Consider the following 19,528-nt stretch of genomic DNA (forward strand, 5'->3'; position numbering starts at 1 on the left):
GTGGATTTACACACTGAAGCATCAATAACTAAAGACTCGAGTGAGTTTTTGGTGGAGTTTATTATATTGCTCCAAATATTAAATCAAAGCAGCAGCTAAAGCCACATATTTGTAGTAAGAAAGGGAACTTGGACAGAAATTATTCCATTATCCAGCTTTAAAAAATCATGGAAAACTTCACTTCCATGCGCCAGGAATCAGTGGCTCCACTCTGTGCAAGGCCTCAAGGCACCAGGATTCCATCAAAGTCAAGGGATGGAGCTTCCAGTGCGGAACTGCAACCTCTGCTCCAGATGTGTCTGCATCTCCAGCTGCTTGTTCTTGGGTTCTGAGGAATTGTCACTGCTCAGGAATTGCGTGGGCTGCTGGATTCATGGGGGCGCTGGGTCGTGCTTCAAAAGGGAAAAGAGAAAGTAAGAGAAAATAATGGCAAGGAGAGAGAAGCAAAAGGAAAAGTGATAAAAAAGAAAAGGGGGGGAAAGAGAAGAAAAAGCGGGGGTGGAGGGGGAAGAGAAAAGGAAAGCGGGCAAAGAAGGGCAAAAAGAAAAGGGGGAAAGAGAGAAGGAAAAGAAAAATGGTCAAAGGAAACAAAAGGGAAGACAAGAAAGAGAGAGGAGGGAAAGGGGATTAGAAAGAAAGGGCGCGGTGCCCCGGGGCTGCTGCCCGCGGTCCCGGTCCCGGTCCCGATCCCGATCCCGATCCCCGATCCCGATCCGTTCCCGTTCCCGCGCTCCCCTTTAAGGCGCTGCCGGGGGCGGGGCGGCGCCTGCGCGGGGCGGTCACGTGAGGCGGCGGCGGGAGCGCCCGAACGGCCGGAGCGGGGCCGCGGTGAGGGACGGGAACGGGGACGGGAATGGGGATGGGAGCGGGCACGGGGTGCGATGGGATGAGCTGAGCTGAGGCGGGCGGACAGGCCCGGGGCAGCCGGACCCCCGGCGCCTGCCCGGTGCGGGAGCCAGAGGGCGTTGGCGGCGGGGCTGGGCAGGCCGTCAGCTGTGGGCAGCCATGGGGGCGGCAAACAAAGGGCTGGGGCTGAGCACGGTGAGGGGATACGGCCTGGGGGGTCCGGGCAGCCCCGCATCGCCGGCGGGCGGCACCTGGGAGGTGCTGCTGGCCGGGCCCCCGGTAAAGTTGGGATCGTGGAATGCCGGAATGGCCGTGAATTCCACCCTCTGCCATGTACAGCGACACCTTCCGCTGTCCCAGGTTGCTCCAAGCCCCGGCCAGCCTGGCCTTGGTCACTTCCAGGAACAGCCACCGCTTTTCTGTGCCAAAGCCTCAGCGCCCTCGCAGGGAAGAATTTCTTCCCGGTTTTCAATGTAAATTTCCCCTCTGTCAGTTTGAATCCATTCCCGCTTGTCCTGTTATTATTAGATTCAAATTGTGTGTTATATCCCAGGTGTGTGAATTCCCTTGTATCCTTCAGTTTCCCATGACAGCTCCTGCCTGCCATCCTGCTCAGCAATCCCAGGCGTGCTGCAGATCCTCTGCAGGGTCTTCCAGCCCTTTGCAAGATGTTTGTGGTAGCCCCAAGGGCAAGCTCTGGGGCACAGCCCAGCCCCAACATCAGGGGCCAGTTCAGAGGGCTTTTCCAGCTTTAAGAACTCAATGATTCTGATTTATGTGCCCACATAACTTACTGCTAAAAGAGAGCACTGACAAGTCTGGTTCCTTCCAGGGGCTGTCCTGGTCCCTCGCTGCCATGGCCATGCAGATGCAGCTGGAGACCAGTGCAGACACCTCGGCAGAGGAGGAGAGCTTTGGGCCACAGCTCATATCCAGGTTGGAGGTAGGTGAGGAGTTACCTCTGGAGGAAATTTTGGCAGTTTCTCTTTGCATCTTTCCATAGATGCACTCACTGCTCTTTTTCCTAGAATGGAATCCTGTGATGGTTTGGGTTGGAAGGAGCCTTAAAAGCTCATTCCATTCCATCCCCTGCCATGGGCAGGGACACTTTTCACTACCCCAGGCTGTTCCCAGCCCCATCCATCCTGGACTTGAGCGCTTCCAGGCTCTCCACCAGGGCCTCACCACCTCACCAAGGAAGAATTGCTTACTAATACCCAACCTGAATCTTTTTTCTTTAAAAGCAAGGTGAAACTGAAAACTTTGTTACTAAAATCTTACTTGTGTTCTGTTAAAAAAATCCAACCAAACAAAAACTCAGAAATACCCAAAAATACCAACAGGTGTAATTTTTCCTCTCTCCCTCCCTCTCTCTTTCCCAGCAATGTGGCATAAATGCCAATGATGTGAAGAAGCTGGAAGAAGCTGGGTTTCACACAGTGGAGGCCGTGGCTTATGCTCCAAAGAAGGAGCTGCTGAACATTAAAGGCATCAGCGAAGCCAAAGCCGACAAAATCTTGGTAAGGATGCCCTGGAACCTTAACCAAAGATATTCCACAGGTTTATTTCTGCTGGCTGAAAGTGTTGTGGTGAACTTGGAAGGTGTCCAAAGGGCAGTAAGGGGTGATTAGAGGTCTGACATGACTTGTGATGGAAAAAGGCAAAACGCACCAGGACCGGACTGAACTGAGCAAGGTGGGGACAAGGGGAGGATATTTCCATAAAACACACAAAAGGGATGTTGGAGATTTTCTTGGAGCAGAATTTCAGTTCTGTTCAGAGGTACCAACTAGTGCAAGGTCTATGAAATGTGCATGGAATGATACAGGCACCTCTCCACAAGGCAGAAAATATTAATTAATGATACAGGCACCTCTCCACAAGGCAGAAAATATTAATTACTGGGGGATTAACAAATGGCTTTAACTCCTCTGGCACTGCTCAACTGGGTTTTCCCTCAGGCTGAGGCAGCCAAACTGGTTCCCATGGGCTTCACCACGGCCACAGAATTCCACCAGCGGCGGTCGGAGATCATCCAGATCACCACTGGCTCCAAAGAGCTGGATAAGCTGCTCCAAGGTCAGCATTTTATTATTTCTCTTCCCTGCTTAACCTCACTTATTGGGATGGGGTTTTCCCATGAACCATGTAAGGCAAGTCCTGGTTGGATGAAAAACCTCTAGGATTGCTCTTGAATAATTACTTTTGTTTTAGAAGCTGCAGAAATAGCTTTTAGTCCTTTTAAGTCATGATGCAAGATCCAGAGCTGTCCATTTTTGGATGTTTCTGGTTTATTTAAGTCCATGATGCATTTAGGGAAAACAAAAACAAAAACGGCATCACCATCTCCCCATTCCTCTGGTAATCTGAAAATGAGAACAAGTAATTTCAGCTCTTCAGAATTTTCAAAAACACCCATGAACTTCTTAACCACAGCATGAACAAACCTCACGATGACAAGCAATTTTCCCTCTTAGCTGTGAAACTTTCAGCCAGATTCAGTGTTTAACTGAGTCTCTGTAAATGTAATATTTTAAGTGTGAGATAGATCCATAGATAAATAGATCATACATGTGGCATGTGACCTTTTGATTTTTATTAATAATTATTATTGTTATTTTCCCTTCAGGAGGAATAGAAACAGGGTCCATAACAGAATTATTCGGGGAGTTCCGTACTGGGAAGACGCAGCTGTGTCACACCCTGGCTGTCACCTGTCAGGTGGGGGGTTCACCTCATTACAATCCAATATTCAGACCCCACAGCCTTGGGATATTTGCTAATATGGGTACTTCCTTTGACTTTCAAAGTGTTTATTGCTGTCTAGAGGTTTCTATTCCCTAAAATATTAGAGGCTTGGACTTAATTTGATCATTGAGTTGACTCCCTGAACTTCCCATCTCAAAGCTGAGCACCTGTCATCTTGTATAGAGTCATGGAGTGCTGGAATGGTTTGGGTGGGAAGGGACCTTAAAGCCCATCCAGCTCCTTTGGCAGGGACACCTTCCACTATTCCAGCTTGCTCCAAGCCCCATCCAGCCTGGCCTTGGACACTTCCAGGGATCCAGGGGCAGCCACAGCTTCTCTGGGCAACCTGTGCCAGGGCCTCAGCACCCTCCCAGGGAAGAATTTCTTCCCAATATCTCATTTATCCTGCCCTGTGTTAGTGGGAAGGCATTCCCCCTTGTGCTGGCACTCCAGGGTGACAGGGACTACAAAAGGAAGGTGTCAGCAGCGATGGGGATCAGGGATCTTTCACTTTTCCCAGCTAAATGGGACTTTAACCACAATAACTTGGGATGTTATTTATTGTATGAGCTCAGTGAGGGCATGTGGCAGTATCTGCTGTATTTATGGATGCTTTATTCCCTGTTCCTTCCTTTCCTTCTCCTTTAGCTCCCCATAGACCGCGGTGGCGGTGAGGGCAAGGCCATGTACATCGACACAGAGGGGACCTTCCGTCCAGAGCGGCTCCTGGCCGTGGCTGAAAGGTCAGTGGGTGGGAGACAGCAATAGATGGACTCACAACTCAGCTGGAAAATGTTTTCCACAGGTCCTGGAGGTTGATTTGGCAGGTGTTCCCTTTGGAAAGCTCTAGTGTTGCCATTCCTCTCCTGTGCGCGCCGGTCGCTCCCCAGAGCTCTCGTGTCATTGTCCCTTGGCATGAAGTGGTTTCCCTGTCTTTTGCTACTGGAAGGGACTGGGAGCTTCCCAAGCAGCTGGGGACAGGACTGGCTGGATCCTGTTTGCTCTTTCTGAAGGGAATTTGATTTAATCCTGCTGGCTTCTCCCGCAGCAAGGACTGCTCCCATGTTCCTTGTCACCAGGGAATATTTAGCAGCCAAACAAAGGAGAGGAAGTGAAATGATGTTTGCAGTAGGCACAGGTGTGTGTCTGTGCAGGCCATGTCCAGAGTGTCCTTGGAATCAGGGAATTGTTCAGGTTGGAGGAGCCCTGGGAGATCCCTGTGCACAACCATTCCCTGCTGCTTTGGAGGCCACCACATGTCCCCAAGTGCCACATACTCATGGCTTTAGATCCCTCCAGGGATGGAGCCTCCACTGCCAGGGCTGGACAGCCTTTCCTCTAAGAGACTTCCCAATATCCAGCCTAAACCTCCTCTGGTATGACATGAAGCCATTTCTTCTTATCCATTTCAAGTGGTTCCAATCATTCCATTCTCTTTTCATCACCACAGGTTGCATTTTTTCCATCTGCTTTTATCTCTGCCAGGGATGAGAGTTTTTCTTCCAGTCTTTTGGCAAAGTTCCTATCCAACTGCTATGGATGAAGTTGTCACTCAAGGTTCATCCCTTTATTTTCCTTGGTTTTGCAGGTATGGCCTGTCTGGCAGCGATGTCCTGGACAACGTGGCCTATGCTCGGGGCTTTAACACCGACCACCAGACCCAGCTGCTGTACCAGGCCTCAGCCATGATGGCTGAGTCACGGTAATTACACTGATTTCAGGGATTTTGCTCCCACTTGGGATTAGCCTTTGGTTTCTGCAGGGAGCCAGCTCGCTCCATGGGCAGTCAGCTGTCAGCAGCGCATCTTGCTGCTGGAATTCTGGGTGGCAGCAGCTGCCTCCAGCTGATGTGGCTGCACAAACACAGGGAATTCAGGGATCCTCAGTGCCAGCCTGAGGGAGCAAGTTGGAAGCTCAGTTTAGAGCTGTGGTTAGAAACAGTGCTGATGATTTCCACGCTGGCAGGAGAGCTGTGCAGGCAGCTTGGCATTGGAAGCAGGACTCAGAGCCCTGCCTGCCCTTTGCAGGTACGCGCTGCTGATCGTGGACAGCGCCACGGCCCTGTACCGCACGGACTACTCGGGAAGGGGCGAGCTCTCCGCCAGGCAGATGCACCTGGCCAGGTTCCTGCGGATGCTGCTGCGCCTGGCCGACGAGGTGAGCGTCCCCTGGGCTTCATGGCCTGGGCTGGTGCTGGCCAAACAAACACCAGGCACCCACGAGAGCTGCTCACTCACCCTCCTCTACAGCTGGACAGAGGAGAGAAAATGTAATGAAGGGTTTGTGAGTTAAGGTAAGGACTGGAAAAAAACACTCTTCAATTAGCAGCAAGGGATAAACAGGCTCACCTTAGGGATTTGAAGTGACATCATTACTAACAAAATCAGAGTAGGGTAATGAGAAGTAAAATAAGCTCTTAAAAAAACAGCTTACCCCCACTTCTCCCTCCTTGCCAGCTTTACCTCCTATGCCAGTGGCACAGTGAGATGTGAATGGGGGATTTGGTCAGTTCATCCACCCAAGGCTTCTCCCACTGCTGAGGTGGGAAAGGTCCCAAGGGCTTTATCTCCACCTCTGCTCCCATTGGTTTGGAGAGGCTGGATCCCACAGTTATGGACACCAGGAGTGCCCCTGTGTCCTTTTCCCTGCTTTTCTGTTCTGATTGTGGGAAATAATTGGGTTTGGGTTGTTTCTCCTGCAGTTTGGCGTGGCCGTTGTCATCACGAACCAGGTGGTGGCACAGGTAGACGGAGCTGCCATGTTCGCTGCAGATCCCAAAAAGCCCATCGGAGGCAATATCATTGCTCATGCTTCCACCACCAGGTGAGACAAGAGATGGTCATATCCCACAAGCCTGGGCTGGGAATGTTTTTTGGAATTGGCCAAGTGGCTTTTACTTCTGGGGTTTGCAGTCTGTCCATGGCAGGCCCAGCCTGTGCTTCAGCTCAGCGCCACTCTGGGCCTTCAAGTCCACGAGGAAATTAACATCTCGGGCAGTTCCTACAGCTCTGTTTACTCCTTTCTGGATTAGTATGATTTTCTGGGAGTCCATCCTGACCTGTTTCCTTCCCCCTCCTGTCAGGCTGTACCTGCGGAAAGGCCGAGGTGAGACCAGGATCTGTAAAATCTACGACTCTCCGTGTCTTCCCGAGGCCGAAGCCATGTTTGCTATCAATGCCGACGGAGTGGGAGATGCTAAAGACTGAAAACTCCTTTTCTTGCCCTGTATCCCAAGACTCTGTGTCTGTAAGAGGCTCCTTTCCTGGTGGCACCTTAGGGATACTTCCCAAGGCAGCGGGCAGAGGAAGCTGTGCCGTGTCAGCCTGGGAAGCGTCAGGACACGCCGAGCTCAGCCACGGCTGTTGGGAAGAGATTCCCTTGGCTGCAGGCACAGGTTAGGGCCATGTGCTTCCTCAGCAACATTCCCAGAGCAGCATACCCTGCGTGTTTCCCTGGATCCCACTGTGGTGCAGCAGAATCTTGGTGGCCACAGTTGGGAACTCGGTGAATTGGAGCAAAGCTGAAGGGTTTGTCCACTAAGAGAAGCGGTGAATTATAAACCAACGCAGAGTGATATTCCACACCAGGGATTTGGGATTGGTGATGGTCCCAATCCATCATCTTTCTGTTCATTTTCTTTTGGATGCTGCAGCCTGCTGGGCTGGGGGAGCTGTTCCTTTGCATTTAATTTTCTGTATTCTGTAAATTCTCTGTGGAAATCTGCTTTTAATAAAAAAGCTCTTGATGGTGTCCCAGATTCCTGGGATTCACAGGTGTGTGTTCAGACCAAGGAATGTTCTGGCTGGCAGAAGCTGCACCAATCTCCCAGGAATCTCAGTCTGGGTTTGTCTTTGCTCCCAGTTCTCCTCAGTTTGGGGTGCAGTGCAGCCCTGCCCGGTGGATCTCCCAGAAGAGTTTTGGGGTTAAAAAGGTTCTTTCCTATTCTGCAGTTTTTCTCTAGAACTTGATTAAAAAGAATAATGTGATCTTGATGTGATCTTAATTGGTTCATTTGCATTGATTAATTAAAGCTGATCATTGAGAAGGGGCTTGAGCAGCCCTTGGTTGGAGCTGGCAGTTCTTTATTGTCTCTTCATTCTTTGCATTTATTTTAATTATTTCTTAAGCAATTACTGCAGTTAAGTTACACAGCGAGGAGAACAGCATTGCTGCCCGGCTGGATTGGGAAATCCAAGTGCAATTCCTTGGAGAGATTGAGGGGATGGGGAGCTGAGCCTCAGGCTGGGTTTTGGCAGCAGGAACTGCTTGAGGAGAGGGGAGATCCCCCAAAATTGGTGAAAGCCAAATCTGCTGGGTTTGGGTGCTCCCACCCCAAAAAAGGATCCTGGTTAAAGGGACTTGAGGAAGCAGCGGGATGTGCTGGGAGGGCTGTGCTGGAACCCCCAATCCCTGGCCAGGAACGCTGGGCAGTGCCAGGTTCACAGGGACACTATGGAGGGGCTGTGCCCAAATTCCAGCCAGGAACGCTGGGCAGTGCCAGGTTCACAGGGACACTATGGAGGGGCTGTGCTGGGATCCCCAAATTCCAGCCAGGAACGCTGGGCAGTGCCAGACCTTTGGGACACTGCCTGATCCAGAGACATTTCCCACTGTGCTCTCTCGTGCTCAGCACCTGGCATTCCATTGGAGTCCCACAGGCTGGAAATGCCATGCGAACACTGGAATCGCAGCCGATCACACAGAAGCCAGTCCGGGAGAGGAAATGAGCTGTTCCACAGATGGATTTTTCCCGATGAGTTTTAATTTAAAGCAGAACATCGCCCGCCCCTCCCACCTGCCTCGACTCCATAGCCTTTATGTTTGGGGTTTCTCTAGGAGAATTATCTGCGTACGCTGGATAAAAATTTCCGAAATTATTTCTCCGGCGCTGCGGGGACCGGGGCCGTGGCGGAACCGGAGCAGGAGCGGCAGCGCCGGGCTCCGCCCCAGCGCCCGTCCCGGAGCGGCTCCTCCCGCCCGCGGCGAGGCCGGTCCCCATGCCGGCCCCAATCCCGCCCCGGGCCCCCCAGCGGACACGGGCCCGAAGCCCCGGTGCCAGGGCCGGGAGCAGCCCCGGTTCGGCCCAGCCGTGAGGGACGGGCCCGGCCCAGGTGAGAGGGGCGAGGCCGCGAGCGATGGCCCCGCCCCCAGCGCGGGCAGGGCGGGGCTCCGTGAGGCGGGGCCCGGGGTGGGGCCAGGGGCGGGGCCCGGGGGCGGTTCCAGGGGCGGGGCCGAGCCTGACACAGGTGCGCGGGGCGGGCCCGGCTCAGGTGCGCGGGGCCCCAGCGCGGCTGCGCGGGGCGGGGTCGAGGTGATTTAATCCTCGGGAATCGCCTCCGCCGCCATTTGCTCACTCAGAGCTCGGTGCGGGCGCCGGCTCCGTGTCCGCCGTCCTCAGGTGGGGCGCGGGGGCTTCGGCCTCCCCTCCTGTCTCCCCCTCTACCCCTCCTTCCTTCTCCCCGTACTCCCCTGCTTTCTCTCCCTTTCCCCCTCCTCCCTCTCTCCCCCAAACCCTCCTCGCCTTTCTTCCCAAACCTCCACACCTTCCTCTCCTGTCCCTACCCGGTTAATCCCTTCTATTCCCATTCTCTCCCTCCTCTGTCCACGTTCCTTCTCTTCCCTCCTGGCCTTTCCCTTCTCCTCCTGCTTTCCTCCGTACCGCCATCCCCCTCCCCACCCCTCCTCACCCTCCTCATCTCCCCCATCTCTCCTCTCTCCCCGTCCTCCCCTCTCCTTCCCTCTCCCTCTTTCCCCCGCAGCCGCGGGGCTCGGGGCGCCGCACAATAAAGCCCAGAGGGCCGGAGCGGCGCCCCCGCTGTCCCTGGAGCCCCCACACGGGGCCGGACCCGCTCGGCGGGACCCCCCATTGCAGTGCAAAGCACGGCCCGACAGCGCCGGGGTTCCGGCTGTCCCTACATCACACTGGGGGGCCCCGGGGGAGGGCGGTTGGGGGGGGTGGGGGGGTGTTAGGAAGGGCCCCCTCCTCCGGAGGGGGTCCCGGGGGGGAGGGGGGTTGGGGTGGGGGGGGGGGGGGTAGGGGTGGGGGGGGGGGGGGTAGGGGTAGGGCCCCCTCCGGAGGAGGGGGTCCCTGGGAGGGGGGGCGGGGCGGAGGGGGCACTCTCCCCTCCAGGCTCCGCCCCCTCCTCCGGACGGGGCTCGGCCCGGCCCCCTCCCCGGGACCCCCTCCTGCGGACCGGGGCCCGGGGGGAGGGAGGGGGCGGGTGGGGTGGGGGGAAGCAGAGGGGGGGGTCACATCACTCTGCAGCGCGAACACACATAGAGACCACGGGACAGACAAGCGGACCCTCCCCTTCTGTCCCCCCACCCCACCCGCCCCCTCCCTCCCCCCGGGCCCCGGTCCGCAGGAGGGGGGTCCCGGGGAGGGGGCCGGGCCGAGCCCCGTCCGGAGGAGGGGGTCCGGAGGAGGGGGCGGAGCCTGGAGGGGGGAGTGCCCCCTCGGCCCCGCCCCCTCCCCCGGGGCCCCTCCTCCGGAGGGGGCCCGCCCGGCCCCCCCCCCCACCCCAACCCCCCCTCCCCCCCGGGACCCCCTCCTGAGGAGGGGGCCCTTCCTAACACCCCCCCCACCCCCCCCAACTTCCCCCTCCCTCCGGGGCCCCCCAGTGTGATGTAGGGACAGCCGGAACCCCGGCGCTGTCGGGCCGTGCTTTGCACTGCAATGGGGGGTCCCGCCGAGCGGGTCCGGCCCCGTGTGGGGGCTCCAGGGACAGCGGGGGCGCCGCTTCGGCCCTCTGGGCTTTATTGTGCGGCGCCCCGAGCCCCGCGGCTGCGGGGGAAAGAGGGAGAGGGGACAGAGGACGGGGACAGGGGGACAGAGGGGGTGGTCGGGGTGGGTCAAGGATGGAGGGCAGGTGGGGGGCTCGGGGTGTGCAGGGGAGCAGGGAGGGGAGCAGGGGCAGTGGGGTGGCGGGGGCAGGACGGGCGGAGAATGGAGGACCAGAATGGAACACAGGTGGGGGGGGGTCAAGGTGAAGAGGAGGAAAAAACAGGGGGAGATGGAGGAGGATGAAGGATGAAGGAAGGAGAGGGAGGATTGAGGGTAGATGAGGAGGAATTGGGGGGAAGGGAAGGAGGATGAGGGGGCAGGTGGGAGCCGGGCTGGGGAGGGAAGGAAGCGTGGAGGAAGGAGGGGTAGGGCAGGGTTGGGGTGTGCAGGGGGATAGGAAGGGTAGGGGGGACCGGCCCGGGAGGGAGCGGTTTGGGGGGGAGGGAGGGGAGGGGGAGGGTGTAGGGGGTGGGGGAGGGGAGGAAGGGAGGGAGAGAGGGGAGGTATTGAGAAAAAGAAGCAAAAATCAGCATAAAAGAAAAGAAACAAATAAAAAGATATGGAGCCCGCGCGGACGCAACCTTCCCCTCCGAGCGTCGAGGGGGCAAATGGCGCCAGCGGCGATTCCCGGGGGTTTAAATCCTCTCGGCCCCGCCCCGCGCAGCCGCGCTGGGGCCCCGCGCACCTGAGCCGGCCCCGCCCCTCACACCTGAGCCGGCCCCGCCCCGCCCGCGCCCGTAAATCCCGGCGGATCCGCGCCCGCTCCGCTTTGTGCGGTGGATGCTCATCCCGGCATGGGGTGGGGCCCCCGCTGGAGCGCCGTGCGGAGCCCCGGACTGGGGGCTGCTCCCGGTGCTGCGCGGGGCTCGAGGCGCTGAGGTGGGGCCGGGAACGGGACCTGGGCCTGGGGATTCGGTTCCGGGTCCTACCGGTGTCTGCTGGGGGTCCCGGGTAGAGTGGGCTGCGTTCCTAGAGTCGCAAGACCGGGGTGGGATTTGGGTAGGGATTGAGACAAGCATCGCCACGGGAAGGAGGAGCCGCTCCAGAATAGTCGCTGGGGCGAAGCCCAGCACTGCTGCTCTGGCTGCGGCCGAAGAGGGGCTGGAGCCCTGCCGGTGCTTCGAGCAGGTCCCGCTGCTGCCGTGGGGAGCCGGGGCTGTGCCGGTGCCGGGCCTGGCAGGAGGGCGGCGCATTCCCAGAGCAGGCGCTGGATCGCGGCTGGAATCGGGCGGGGCGCGGGGACCGCCCGAGACGGCCCCGGGACCCCTCCGGCCCCGCCGCTCCCTCAGCGCCGCCGCCCCGCGCGGCGCCCCCTGGCGGGCCCGGAGCGGCGCTGCGAGCGCGGCGCCCCCTGGCGGGCCCGGAGCGGCGCTGCGAGCGCGGCGGTCCCCGGGGCGCTCCCGGCCCGGCCCCCGCGGGGATGCGGAGCCCCCTCAGCCCCGGTACCCCCAAGGCCACCGTGCGCAGAGCGGGACCCGGACCCTGTGCCCGCACCCCCGGGGCTCTCGCCCGCCGCGTCCCCGCGGAATGAGCGGGGCTGCATCGCCGCGGGCCGGAGAAGCCGCTCCGGGCCGGGCGCTGCTGCTTGTGCTCCGACTGTGCCGGGTGCGGGACGGGGCCCTGCCCGGGCTCGGTTCCGCTCGGGCCGCTCACTCGACATCTGCCAGGTAAGATCTGATGCTCTCCCTCCTTTCCCCACTTTCCCTGTGGCTTGTGCTCTCCAGTGCAAAAACCTCTGGGTTTAAAAAGCCAGTGAAAACTGCTTATTCTTTATTTCTAGAGCACAGGATATTCTTAGAAAGAGCCCCGAGGATCGTCAAGTCAAACGATGGTAGGGGACTGGCCCATGTGGGCATTAAACTCGGAATCCTGGCCTTCTCAGCACCCTGCTCCAAGCACCTGAGCCAATCTCAGGGTCACGAGAAAAGTCCTGCCTGGGATGGGAATGGCTGCTGCCAGCAAGGGAATTCCCATGCAAATCAGCACATGTTCTGCTAACGCTGCTTTGCACACCAGCCTCTGGAATGGCTCTAGGGTAGAACTGGCTGGCATCTGACACAACAGCACAAAATTCTTCCCATCATCCTGGTTTTCTGTCTTTTTCAGCATTTCCCTGATGGCTGTAAAGGTGCTGATGCCGTGTCCCTTTCCAGGGAGAAACGAGCAAGGCCAGTCCTGAGGGCTCCCTTGGTCCCAGGCCGAAGCTCTCCTGCAGTGTCAGGGCTGGTCCCGCCTGCCGAGGGGCGTTTCCTGCAGGTGAGCGCTCACAGCCCCGAATCACGGCGGGGCTGAGCCCGGCGCTGCTTCTCAGGCCCGGCGCTGCCCGGAGCCCTCGGGCACTGCTGCTCCCTGCCGGGAATGTCCCTCGGCGCTCCCTCCGCGTGTCCCGGCCGGCCGGGAACGCGGGGCGGGAGGAGGCCGAGCCCCGGGAGGGAACCGGCCCCTCCTGTCCTCGGTGCGGGCCGGGCAGGAGCTGCGCCTCAGTGTCCTGCCCGTGCGGGCAGCGTGCCAGGCACACCCGGGGCGGGCGCTGGGATGCCCGGGCAGCGCTGGGATGGGCACGGACCAAGGGCTGCCCGCGGCTCCTGGGCCAGGGGCTGCTCTGAACGGGCCCCGGAGCTGCTGCAGCCCGGACAGAGCCCCCTGACACCCCAAAAACACCCCAGGAACAGCTGCCATTGCCCGGGAGTGCTGCACGCTGGGTCTGCAGAGAGCTCAGACAGCAATTCCCGGTGCCACCTCCTGGAGCTCCCACACAGCCACCAGGGGTGTCCCAGCCACTCCAGTCCCTTCCCTTCCAGCCTGGGGACATCCTCCAGCAGCAGCCTTAAAGCCAAGGGAATTCCCCTCACAGAAATTCAATCCCAAGCAAGGCCCTCGGAGGCGCCCTAAAACAAAAGGTTAGAATTAGATGAAGTTTTGTTTGGATGAAGTTTGGAGTTTTTAGGGAGCCAGCTGGAACTGCTGGGAAGCTTGCACAGGTGGGTCACGCTGCAGGTGCCCTGAAGGCAGGGATGTGCATCCCTCTCCTCAGGGAAAAGAACTCCCCGAGGCCACTCCCGACCTCGGCTGCTGTAAAACATCAGCGGGAGCCCGAGCACAGGGGTGGAGCCCATGGAATTGCAGGGAACTCTGTCAATGCCCCCGGGGACATGGGGGATGAATAAATAGCCAAGGGTTATAAATGGCAAATGCTATGGAATATCAGCCTGTCTTTGTCCTGATCCCACTGAGCTTCCTTGGAGCCTCTGCTGGCTCCTGGCACAGCTGGTGTTCAATAGGCAGCTCTGTGTGGGAATATCCATGCTGCAGGAGGATATCCATGGATACCCATGCTGCATGAGGCACTGGGAGGTTATTCCAGCAGGGAATTCAGGGCTATAGCTATAATTCATCTAAACAGCAAAGCTAAACCCCAAATCTGGGCTTTGAGCTGCCCTGTCAGCCAAAGCCCTGGGCTGGGAAATTTCAGCAGCCAAATGGGTGGGATGATCTAAATGCCAGCATCCCCCAAAGGGACAATCCAGTCACCTCCATTTGCTCCCAGAGTGTCCATTCTGTTCCCCACAGGTGCCCTGGTGACACCAGGGGGTTCCTCTGCCCACAGGGCCTTTCTCCTGCCCCTCTCCAGCCCGAGGCCTCTTCTCCCTTCCCCACCAGCTGCTGCCAGGACAGGAGGACACAGGGAGTCCAGAGTTACCTCAAAACAGTCCTTCCCTCACCTGGAGATTACCTGAGATTTCCCCCTCAAAATTTTCCCTGTCTGTCCCTTTCTGATTTCCTCACTTTTTACAAGAAAGCATTCTTTCTCTAATCTGGGGATTACCACAAGCTTTATTCCCATTATTTTCCCTACCTGTGCACTCCCCTATTTCCTCATTTCCACCTCAATATTTTCATTCTTTACCCTACAGATGCTTTCAGTTTTTACCCCCCAGTAATTTCCTTACCTGTCCATAACTGGTTACCTCAGTTTACCCCATCAAGTGCATCCTCTCTGCTACAGATCACCCCAGATTTTACCCCTGAAATTTCCCCTACCTCTCCACCACTGAGTGAGTACCTCATTTTTACCTCAAAATGCTCATTTTCTGCCATGGCAAATCCCTCAAGTTTTATCCCCACATTCACCCACCTGTCCACAGCAATTCCCTCAGTTCACCTCAGGATGTTCCTGCTCTCTCCTAGAGATAATCTCACATTTTAGCCCCCAGTTTTCCCTCCCTGCCCAGTACTGATAACCTCCTTTTCACCTCAAAATATCCATTGTTTCCTCTACAGATTAACTCAGATTTTATTACAAAATAACCATTTTGTCCCCTATTTACCAACTAGATTTTAAAACTAAAACAACACAGGTTATGTCTCTTATCCCCAAAATGTTCATTCTGTCCCCTACAAATTACATAGGGGACAGAATGAACATTTTTTTTTCCAAAACCACTTATTGTTCCTACATAATTACCTCAGGGTTTGCCCCCCAAATTCTACCTAATGTTGACCACTGATCATTTCTACCTCAAGATGTTAATTCTCTGCCCTACAGATCTTCCCAAATTTTACCCCCAAAATTTCCTTGCCTGCCCCCAGTGACTGCCTCAGTTTATGTCAGTGTTCACTCTCTCCCTTGAGATTACTCCAGTTTTACTCCCAAAATTTTCCTTACCTGTCCATAACTTACCTCATTTTGACCTGAAAATAGTAATTCTCAACCTTAAGATTATTTCAAGTTTTGCCCCCCAAAATTCCCCTACCTGTCCACTGATTCCCTCATTTTTCCTTCAGTATTATTTAGTTTCTATCATGTAGCTTTTGTCAAGATTTACCCCCAAAATTTTCCATGTGTACCTAATTTTTACTTCAAAATGTTCACTCTACAGATTATTTCATATAATTTTTGCCCAAAAATTTCCCCATCTGCCTACAACTCATTCCCTCACATTACCTCAGCATGTTCATGCTCTCCCCTAGAGATTATCTCAGATTTATCCCCCAAATTTTCCCAACTGTATGCTCAGTACTCATCACCTCATTTTTCCCTCCAAGTGTTCATTCTCTATTCTTGAGATTTTGTCAAGTTTTGCCTCCAAAATTTTCCTTGTCTACTACTGAGTACCTCATTTTTACTCCAATACATTCATTCTGTCCCCTACAGATTGCATCAAGTTTTACCCCCAAAATTTTCCTTCCTGTACAATATTGATTAGCTCTTTTCTGCTCCAAAAATTTGCATTCTCTCCCCTAAACATCACCTCAGCTTTTCCCTCAGAAATGTCACCTTGCTGCCCTTGACATCCTCACATTTTCCTACACAAACAGTTCTTGTGTCCCCTCTCAACTGCCCCAGGTTTTCAGCTAAAAATGTCACCTCTGTCCCCTCTGAGTTACCCTAGGTTTTCCCTGTTAGGAGCTGCAAGGAATTTGGGCAGGGCAAAGGACAGCAGGGAATTCTGTAAATTCAAAGCCAGAGAGAGAAGATCTACCAGCAAAGGGGAAAGGTTTCAGAAAACATTTCTGCAATTACTAATTAATAATAATTTCCAATTCTCAGTGAGAAGAACATGAACTCACCACCATTAAGGCCTGGCAGTTCCCTGCAGTGAGAGCTCAGTGCACATCCACAGAGGCAATTCCAGCATCTGAAAGAAAGAAAAGAAGAAAAAGGTTATTTCTTCTCTTTCAAAGTTATTTCAAGTTCTCAGACCCAAACCAACCTTTGCCCTTGATTTTGGCTGGGTGACTCCTGAGAGGTGGGCACAGGTCTTGTCACTCATGCTGATGGGAGTGATGCTTTCTGGGGAAATCAGCTGATTTCCAAAGTTCACTGCCTGCCCATGCCTGATCTGCACAGGAGAAAACCTCTTGCATGAAGGGATTTGGCTCCATCCAATCCCCTCTGCCCAGGCTGTTCCATGAGGATGTTGCCAGGCTGGGGCAGCACAGGCAGATGCAGCTCTCAGCCCTCTCTGCTCCAAACACAGCTCTGGGCTCTTTGCAAACTCCTCTGCTGTGAGGTTTTCTCCAGGAGAACTCAAGGAATGGCTCACAGCAGGTGGAGATGAAATTATCACCCAGGGAAGGAAAGGGTAAATATTCCTGTAAGAGCCTTTGGGATCTGCTGGGCTGAACTGGGAAGGGGACATTCATTCCCTGCAGTGCCAGCGCACAACAACCTCCCACACAGAGCACAGGCTGCCAGGTGGGGTCTGAATGCACCACTTGCACAAACCTCATTGTTCTTCTTCCTTTCAGGCACTTCTGCAATCCAACCCTGAAGCTGAGCAGCCCAAAAGCTCTGGAGTCTGCTCTGGAACAAAAGGATCCTCCCAGGGGTGAGGCCCATTCCCAGCAAACCCTCCCAAGAGGCCCAGAGGCACCACTGGAGCTCCTGTAGGGGCTGGGAAGGGCTGCCAGGAGGACACAGCCCCAGGGGGTGGCAGTGGCAGTGGCAGCAGCAAATGGCCACGGTGGGATGGCACAGCAGAGACCAAGGCCAGCAATGGCCACGGCAGCTGCAGGGTTAATTCTGCTCCCTGCGCTGTCCCAGCCCCGCAGGAAATGCCCGGGGGGGACAGAAACTCTCAGGGTGCACAAAATGCAGCATCTGTGCCCCTGATCCTGCCTGAGCTCAGCGTGGGGGGCCAACCCCCCCAGGGTCAGCCCTGCCCTGCCCTGGATCAGCCCCAGACACTGCCCCAGCTCCCAGCTGCTCCTGGGGCTGCCACCATTCCTGGCAAGGGGACAAAGGTGACAGAGCCCCTTTGGACAGGGCTCTCTCTGGGTCTCAGGCGTTGGGGACTGCAGGGACAGCCTGAAACCAGGGCAGATCCCTCTGGGTTTGTGACACTCTGGGGACAGCTGGGGACTCACCCCACACCACGGCAGGACCAGGGACCCTCCAGTGCAGCTGGAGCCCGTTGGGTTTGGCTGCTCAAACTCCAAAGCTCTGGGCAAAGATGGGATGAGTTAAGTGGTTTTTCCTGTCCTGAAAGAGAGGAGAAAATAGAAATTAGGTCCACTCTGGAAATCAAAGGCTCCTGGCTTTCCTACTTCTGTTCTGATTGCTCACTCCATAAAAAAGGAAAGGTGACACTGAATAAAAGTACCCCTTGTCAACATTTTATTCCCTACTATTCTAATACATAAAAAAGATGCCCATTTTTTCTTATCACATTCTTTGGCTAATTTTAACAAAACCATTTTCATTCCAGGCCCCACTTTTGAGTTCCTGAATCCTTTGCCATTGGACTTTGGACAAAGGAAGAGAAGGATCTGTTCCACACAGGTGTCATCCAGCAGGGAACAGCCCCTGTGCCAGCCCCAGCCTGGGCTGAGCACGCTGCCTCACTGCCCCATTCTGCATCCTGGCCCCACTCCAGTCTGAGTTTCCCCCCATTTTCCATGTCTAGAAACAGGAACTTGTCCTGGTCAGGGTGTAAGACCTTAAACTGCACATTGATCTGGGGGCTGTGACTGGATTCCAGCAGGGAATTCATGGTTCTACAAATGAAAACTCTTCCAGGGAGCAGCACTGAAAATTTGGGAGCTGCTGCTTCACCACACGGTGTCAGCAACAGAGAGAAAACACAAAATGTGTATCCAAAAACAGGGATAAAATGATCCCTCCTGCTTTCAGTGGGACCAGGGCTAATTCTGCCCTGGAGTGACAAAGAACTTCTCCCTCAGACCCCCAGAGACCCCTCAAAAAGCCAAAGTGCAGCAGGGAAGGAAGGAAAGGCACCTCTGCCTCACCTGCTGGGAATAGCACAGGTCCTGCTGCTCCTGGGCACGGGGAACGTGTCTGGAGCCAGGAGCTCCTTCCCAGGCTGGAGGGGCTTTCCTGAAGCAGCACCTCTGGGAAGGAAAGGGCTGTGCAAGACATGGAGTGGGAGTTTACTATAGTTACTGTTATTACTATTACTGTAACAACAGTAACAATAGTAACAACAATAGTAATAACAGCAACAATAGTAACAACAGTAACAATAGTAACAACAGTAACAATGACATCAATAATTAATAATAATAAGGAAGAGCAGCAAAGGGAGCAGCAATAATGCCAAGGGAACAGGGAGGCTGCTGAGCTTTAAACAAGGTTTGAGTGAGGCAGCATCTCCTGGTCTCTCTGAAGCACAGCTCCAGGCCTGGGATTCCAGGAGCAGTGCAAACTCCCACTGTCCAATCCCTGGATTTGCCTCCTGCCAGCACTGGGCACCTTGGCCATGTCTGGCTCAAGTGCTCCAGTGCTGCTGCCTGGAGGGATGGGGAAAATGGGCATTAAACCCCTTCCCACAGGGCTGGCTCTGAGCTCTGCCTGGGGAAAGCATTGGGCACCTCTGGCATTTCAATGAAATCAGTTTCCATCATTGTGAAGAGACCCTGAATAAACCCAGGGCACATAAATAAACCTTTCTCCATACGGACAGCCCCAGGGAATCCACAGTCATTCCTATGCCCGGTGAAGCAAACAGCAGCCAGTTTTTGGGGAGAGACTCCAGACTCTTGTCTCCCTCCCTGGCTGTAAAACACTTGCAGAGGCTCTGGAGTTCACACAAGTTTCTCAGGATTTGGATATTTCATTTCAATTCCATTTATATACTAAGGAATTAGAAGTGTCCTAAAGGCACATCCACTCACACTTTAATTTTAAGCCCTCTACCACCAATGGACTGGGATGTTCTTTTGTTAGGAACGCCCCACCTCTACTTCTCTATGCACCTTCATTTGGGAGATAAAATAAATGTGGACAAAAGTTCAGAAGGCAGCTTCCAAGTCAAGTTCCCTGCTAGGAAATTACTCCAACTTTAGGAAGCTACTGTGACACAGATCAGAGGAACACCTTGAAAAGCAATGCACTCCCTGCAGCAGGCAGAACAATCCCATTTCTGATTTTACCTGGTTTCCAGGTGCTCTGCCCAAGCTCCCACCAGCCGTTCCCATTCCCATTCTCGGACAATCCCGGACAGCACCACGGAAAGTACTGACAATGTCCGTGAGGCTGAGGAGTCAGACGCGTTCTCTGCTGCAGAATCGGAAAGCAAGAGTTTAGATGCGCTTTGCGGTGCTTTCCGAACCGAATTCGATCGCAGGAACCTCCCCCCGCTCTCCCAGACCCGTCCCCTTCCCCTTTTCCCCCCAGGCCGGGGACGG

General features: G+C 55.3%; 2 protein-coding genes across 2 annotated transcripts; both read left to right on the forward strand.

Annotated features, from left to right (window-relative positions):
• Window positions 1-823: 823 nt before the first annotated feature.
• On the forward strand, window positions 824-7,664 carry RAD51 (RAD51 recombinase). The gene is made up of 10 exons (XM_058807078.1): window positions 824-828; window positions 1,679-1,789; window positions 2,229-2,366; window positions 2,808-2,925; window positions 3,476-3,567; window positions 4,243-4,337; window positions 5,183-5,296; window positions 5,622-5,751; window positions 6,296-6,417; window positions 6,677-7,664. Exons 2-10 carry the CDS (start codon window positions 1,703-1,705, stop codon window positions 6,798-6,800), a joined length of 1,020 nt encoding a protein of 339 aa, XP_058663061.1. The 5' UTR covers window positions 824-828; window positions 1,679-1,702; the 3' UTR covers window positions 6,801-7,664.
• Window positions 7,665-8,347: 683 nt separating this feature from the next.
• On the forward strand, window positions 8,348-10,225 carry LOC131558829 (basic salivary proline-rich protein 3-like). Its single transcript, XM_058806864.1, has 3 exons — window positions 8,348-8,840; window positions 9,354-9,539; window positions 9,960-10,225. Exons 1-3 carry the CDS (start codon window positions 8,348-8,350, stop codon window positions 10,223-10,225), a joined length of 945 nt encoding a protein of 314 aa, XP_058662847.1.
• Window positions 10,226-19,528: the final 9,303 nt, after the last annotated feature.

The sequence above is a fragment of the Ammospiza caudacuta genome, chromosome 6, assembly GCF_027887145.1.
Source record: "Ammospiza caudacuta isolate bAmmCau1 chromosome 6, bAmmCau1.pri, whole genome shotgun sequence".
NCBI classification, from domain to species: domain Eukaryota; kingdom Metazoa; phylum Chordata; class Aves; order Passeriformes; family Passerellidae; genus Ammospiza; species Ammospiza caudacuta.

Excerpts from the sequence above, each read along its gene's own strand:
- RAD51 (XM_058807078.1), top strand. The coding sequence starts at position 1,703 with ATGGCCATGCAGATGCAGCTGGAGACCAGTGCAGACACCTCGGCAGAG. Across the intron at positions 1,790-2,228 it reads AGCTCATATCCAGGTTGGAG|CAATGTGGCATAAATGCCAA; the intron begins GTAGGTGAGGAG and ends TCTCTTTCCCAG. Across the intron at positions 2,367-2,807 it reads CCAAAGCCGACAAAATCTTG|GCTGAGGCAGCCAAACTGGT; the intron begins GTAAGGATGCCC and ends GTTTTCCCTCAG.
- LOC131558829 (XM_058806864.1), top strand. The coding sequence starts at position 8,348 with ATGAGTTTTAATTTAAAGCAGAACATCGCCCGCCCCTCCCACCTGCCT. Across the intron at positions 8,841-9,353 it reads CGGGGCCGAGCCTGACACAG|CCGCGGGGCTCGGGGCGCCG; the intron begins GTGCGCGGGGCG and ends TTTCCCCCGCAG. Across the intron at positions 9,540-9,959 it reads GGGGGCCCCGGGGGAGGGCG|GAGGGGGGTCCCGGGGAGGG; the intron begins GTTGGGGGGGGT and ends CCCGGTCCGCAG.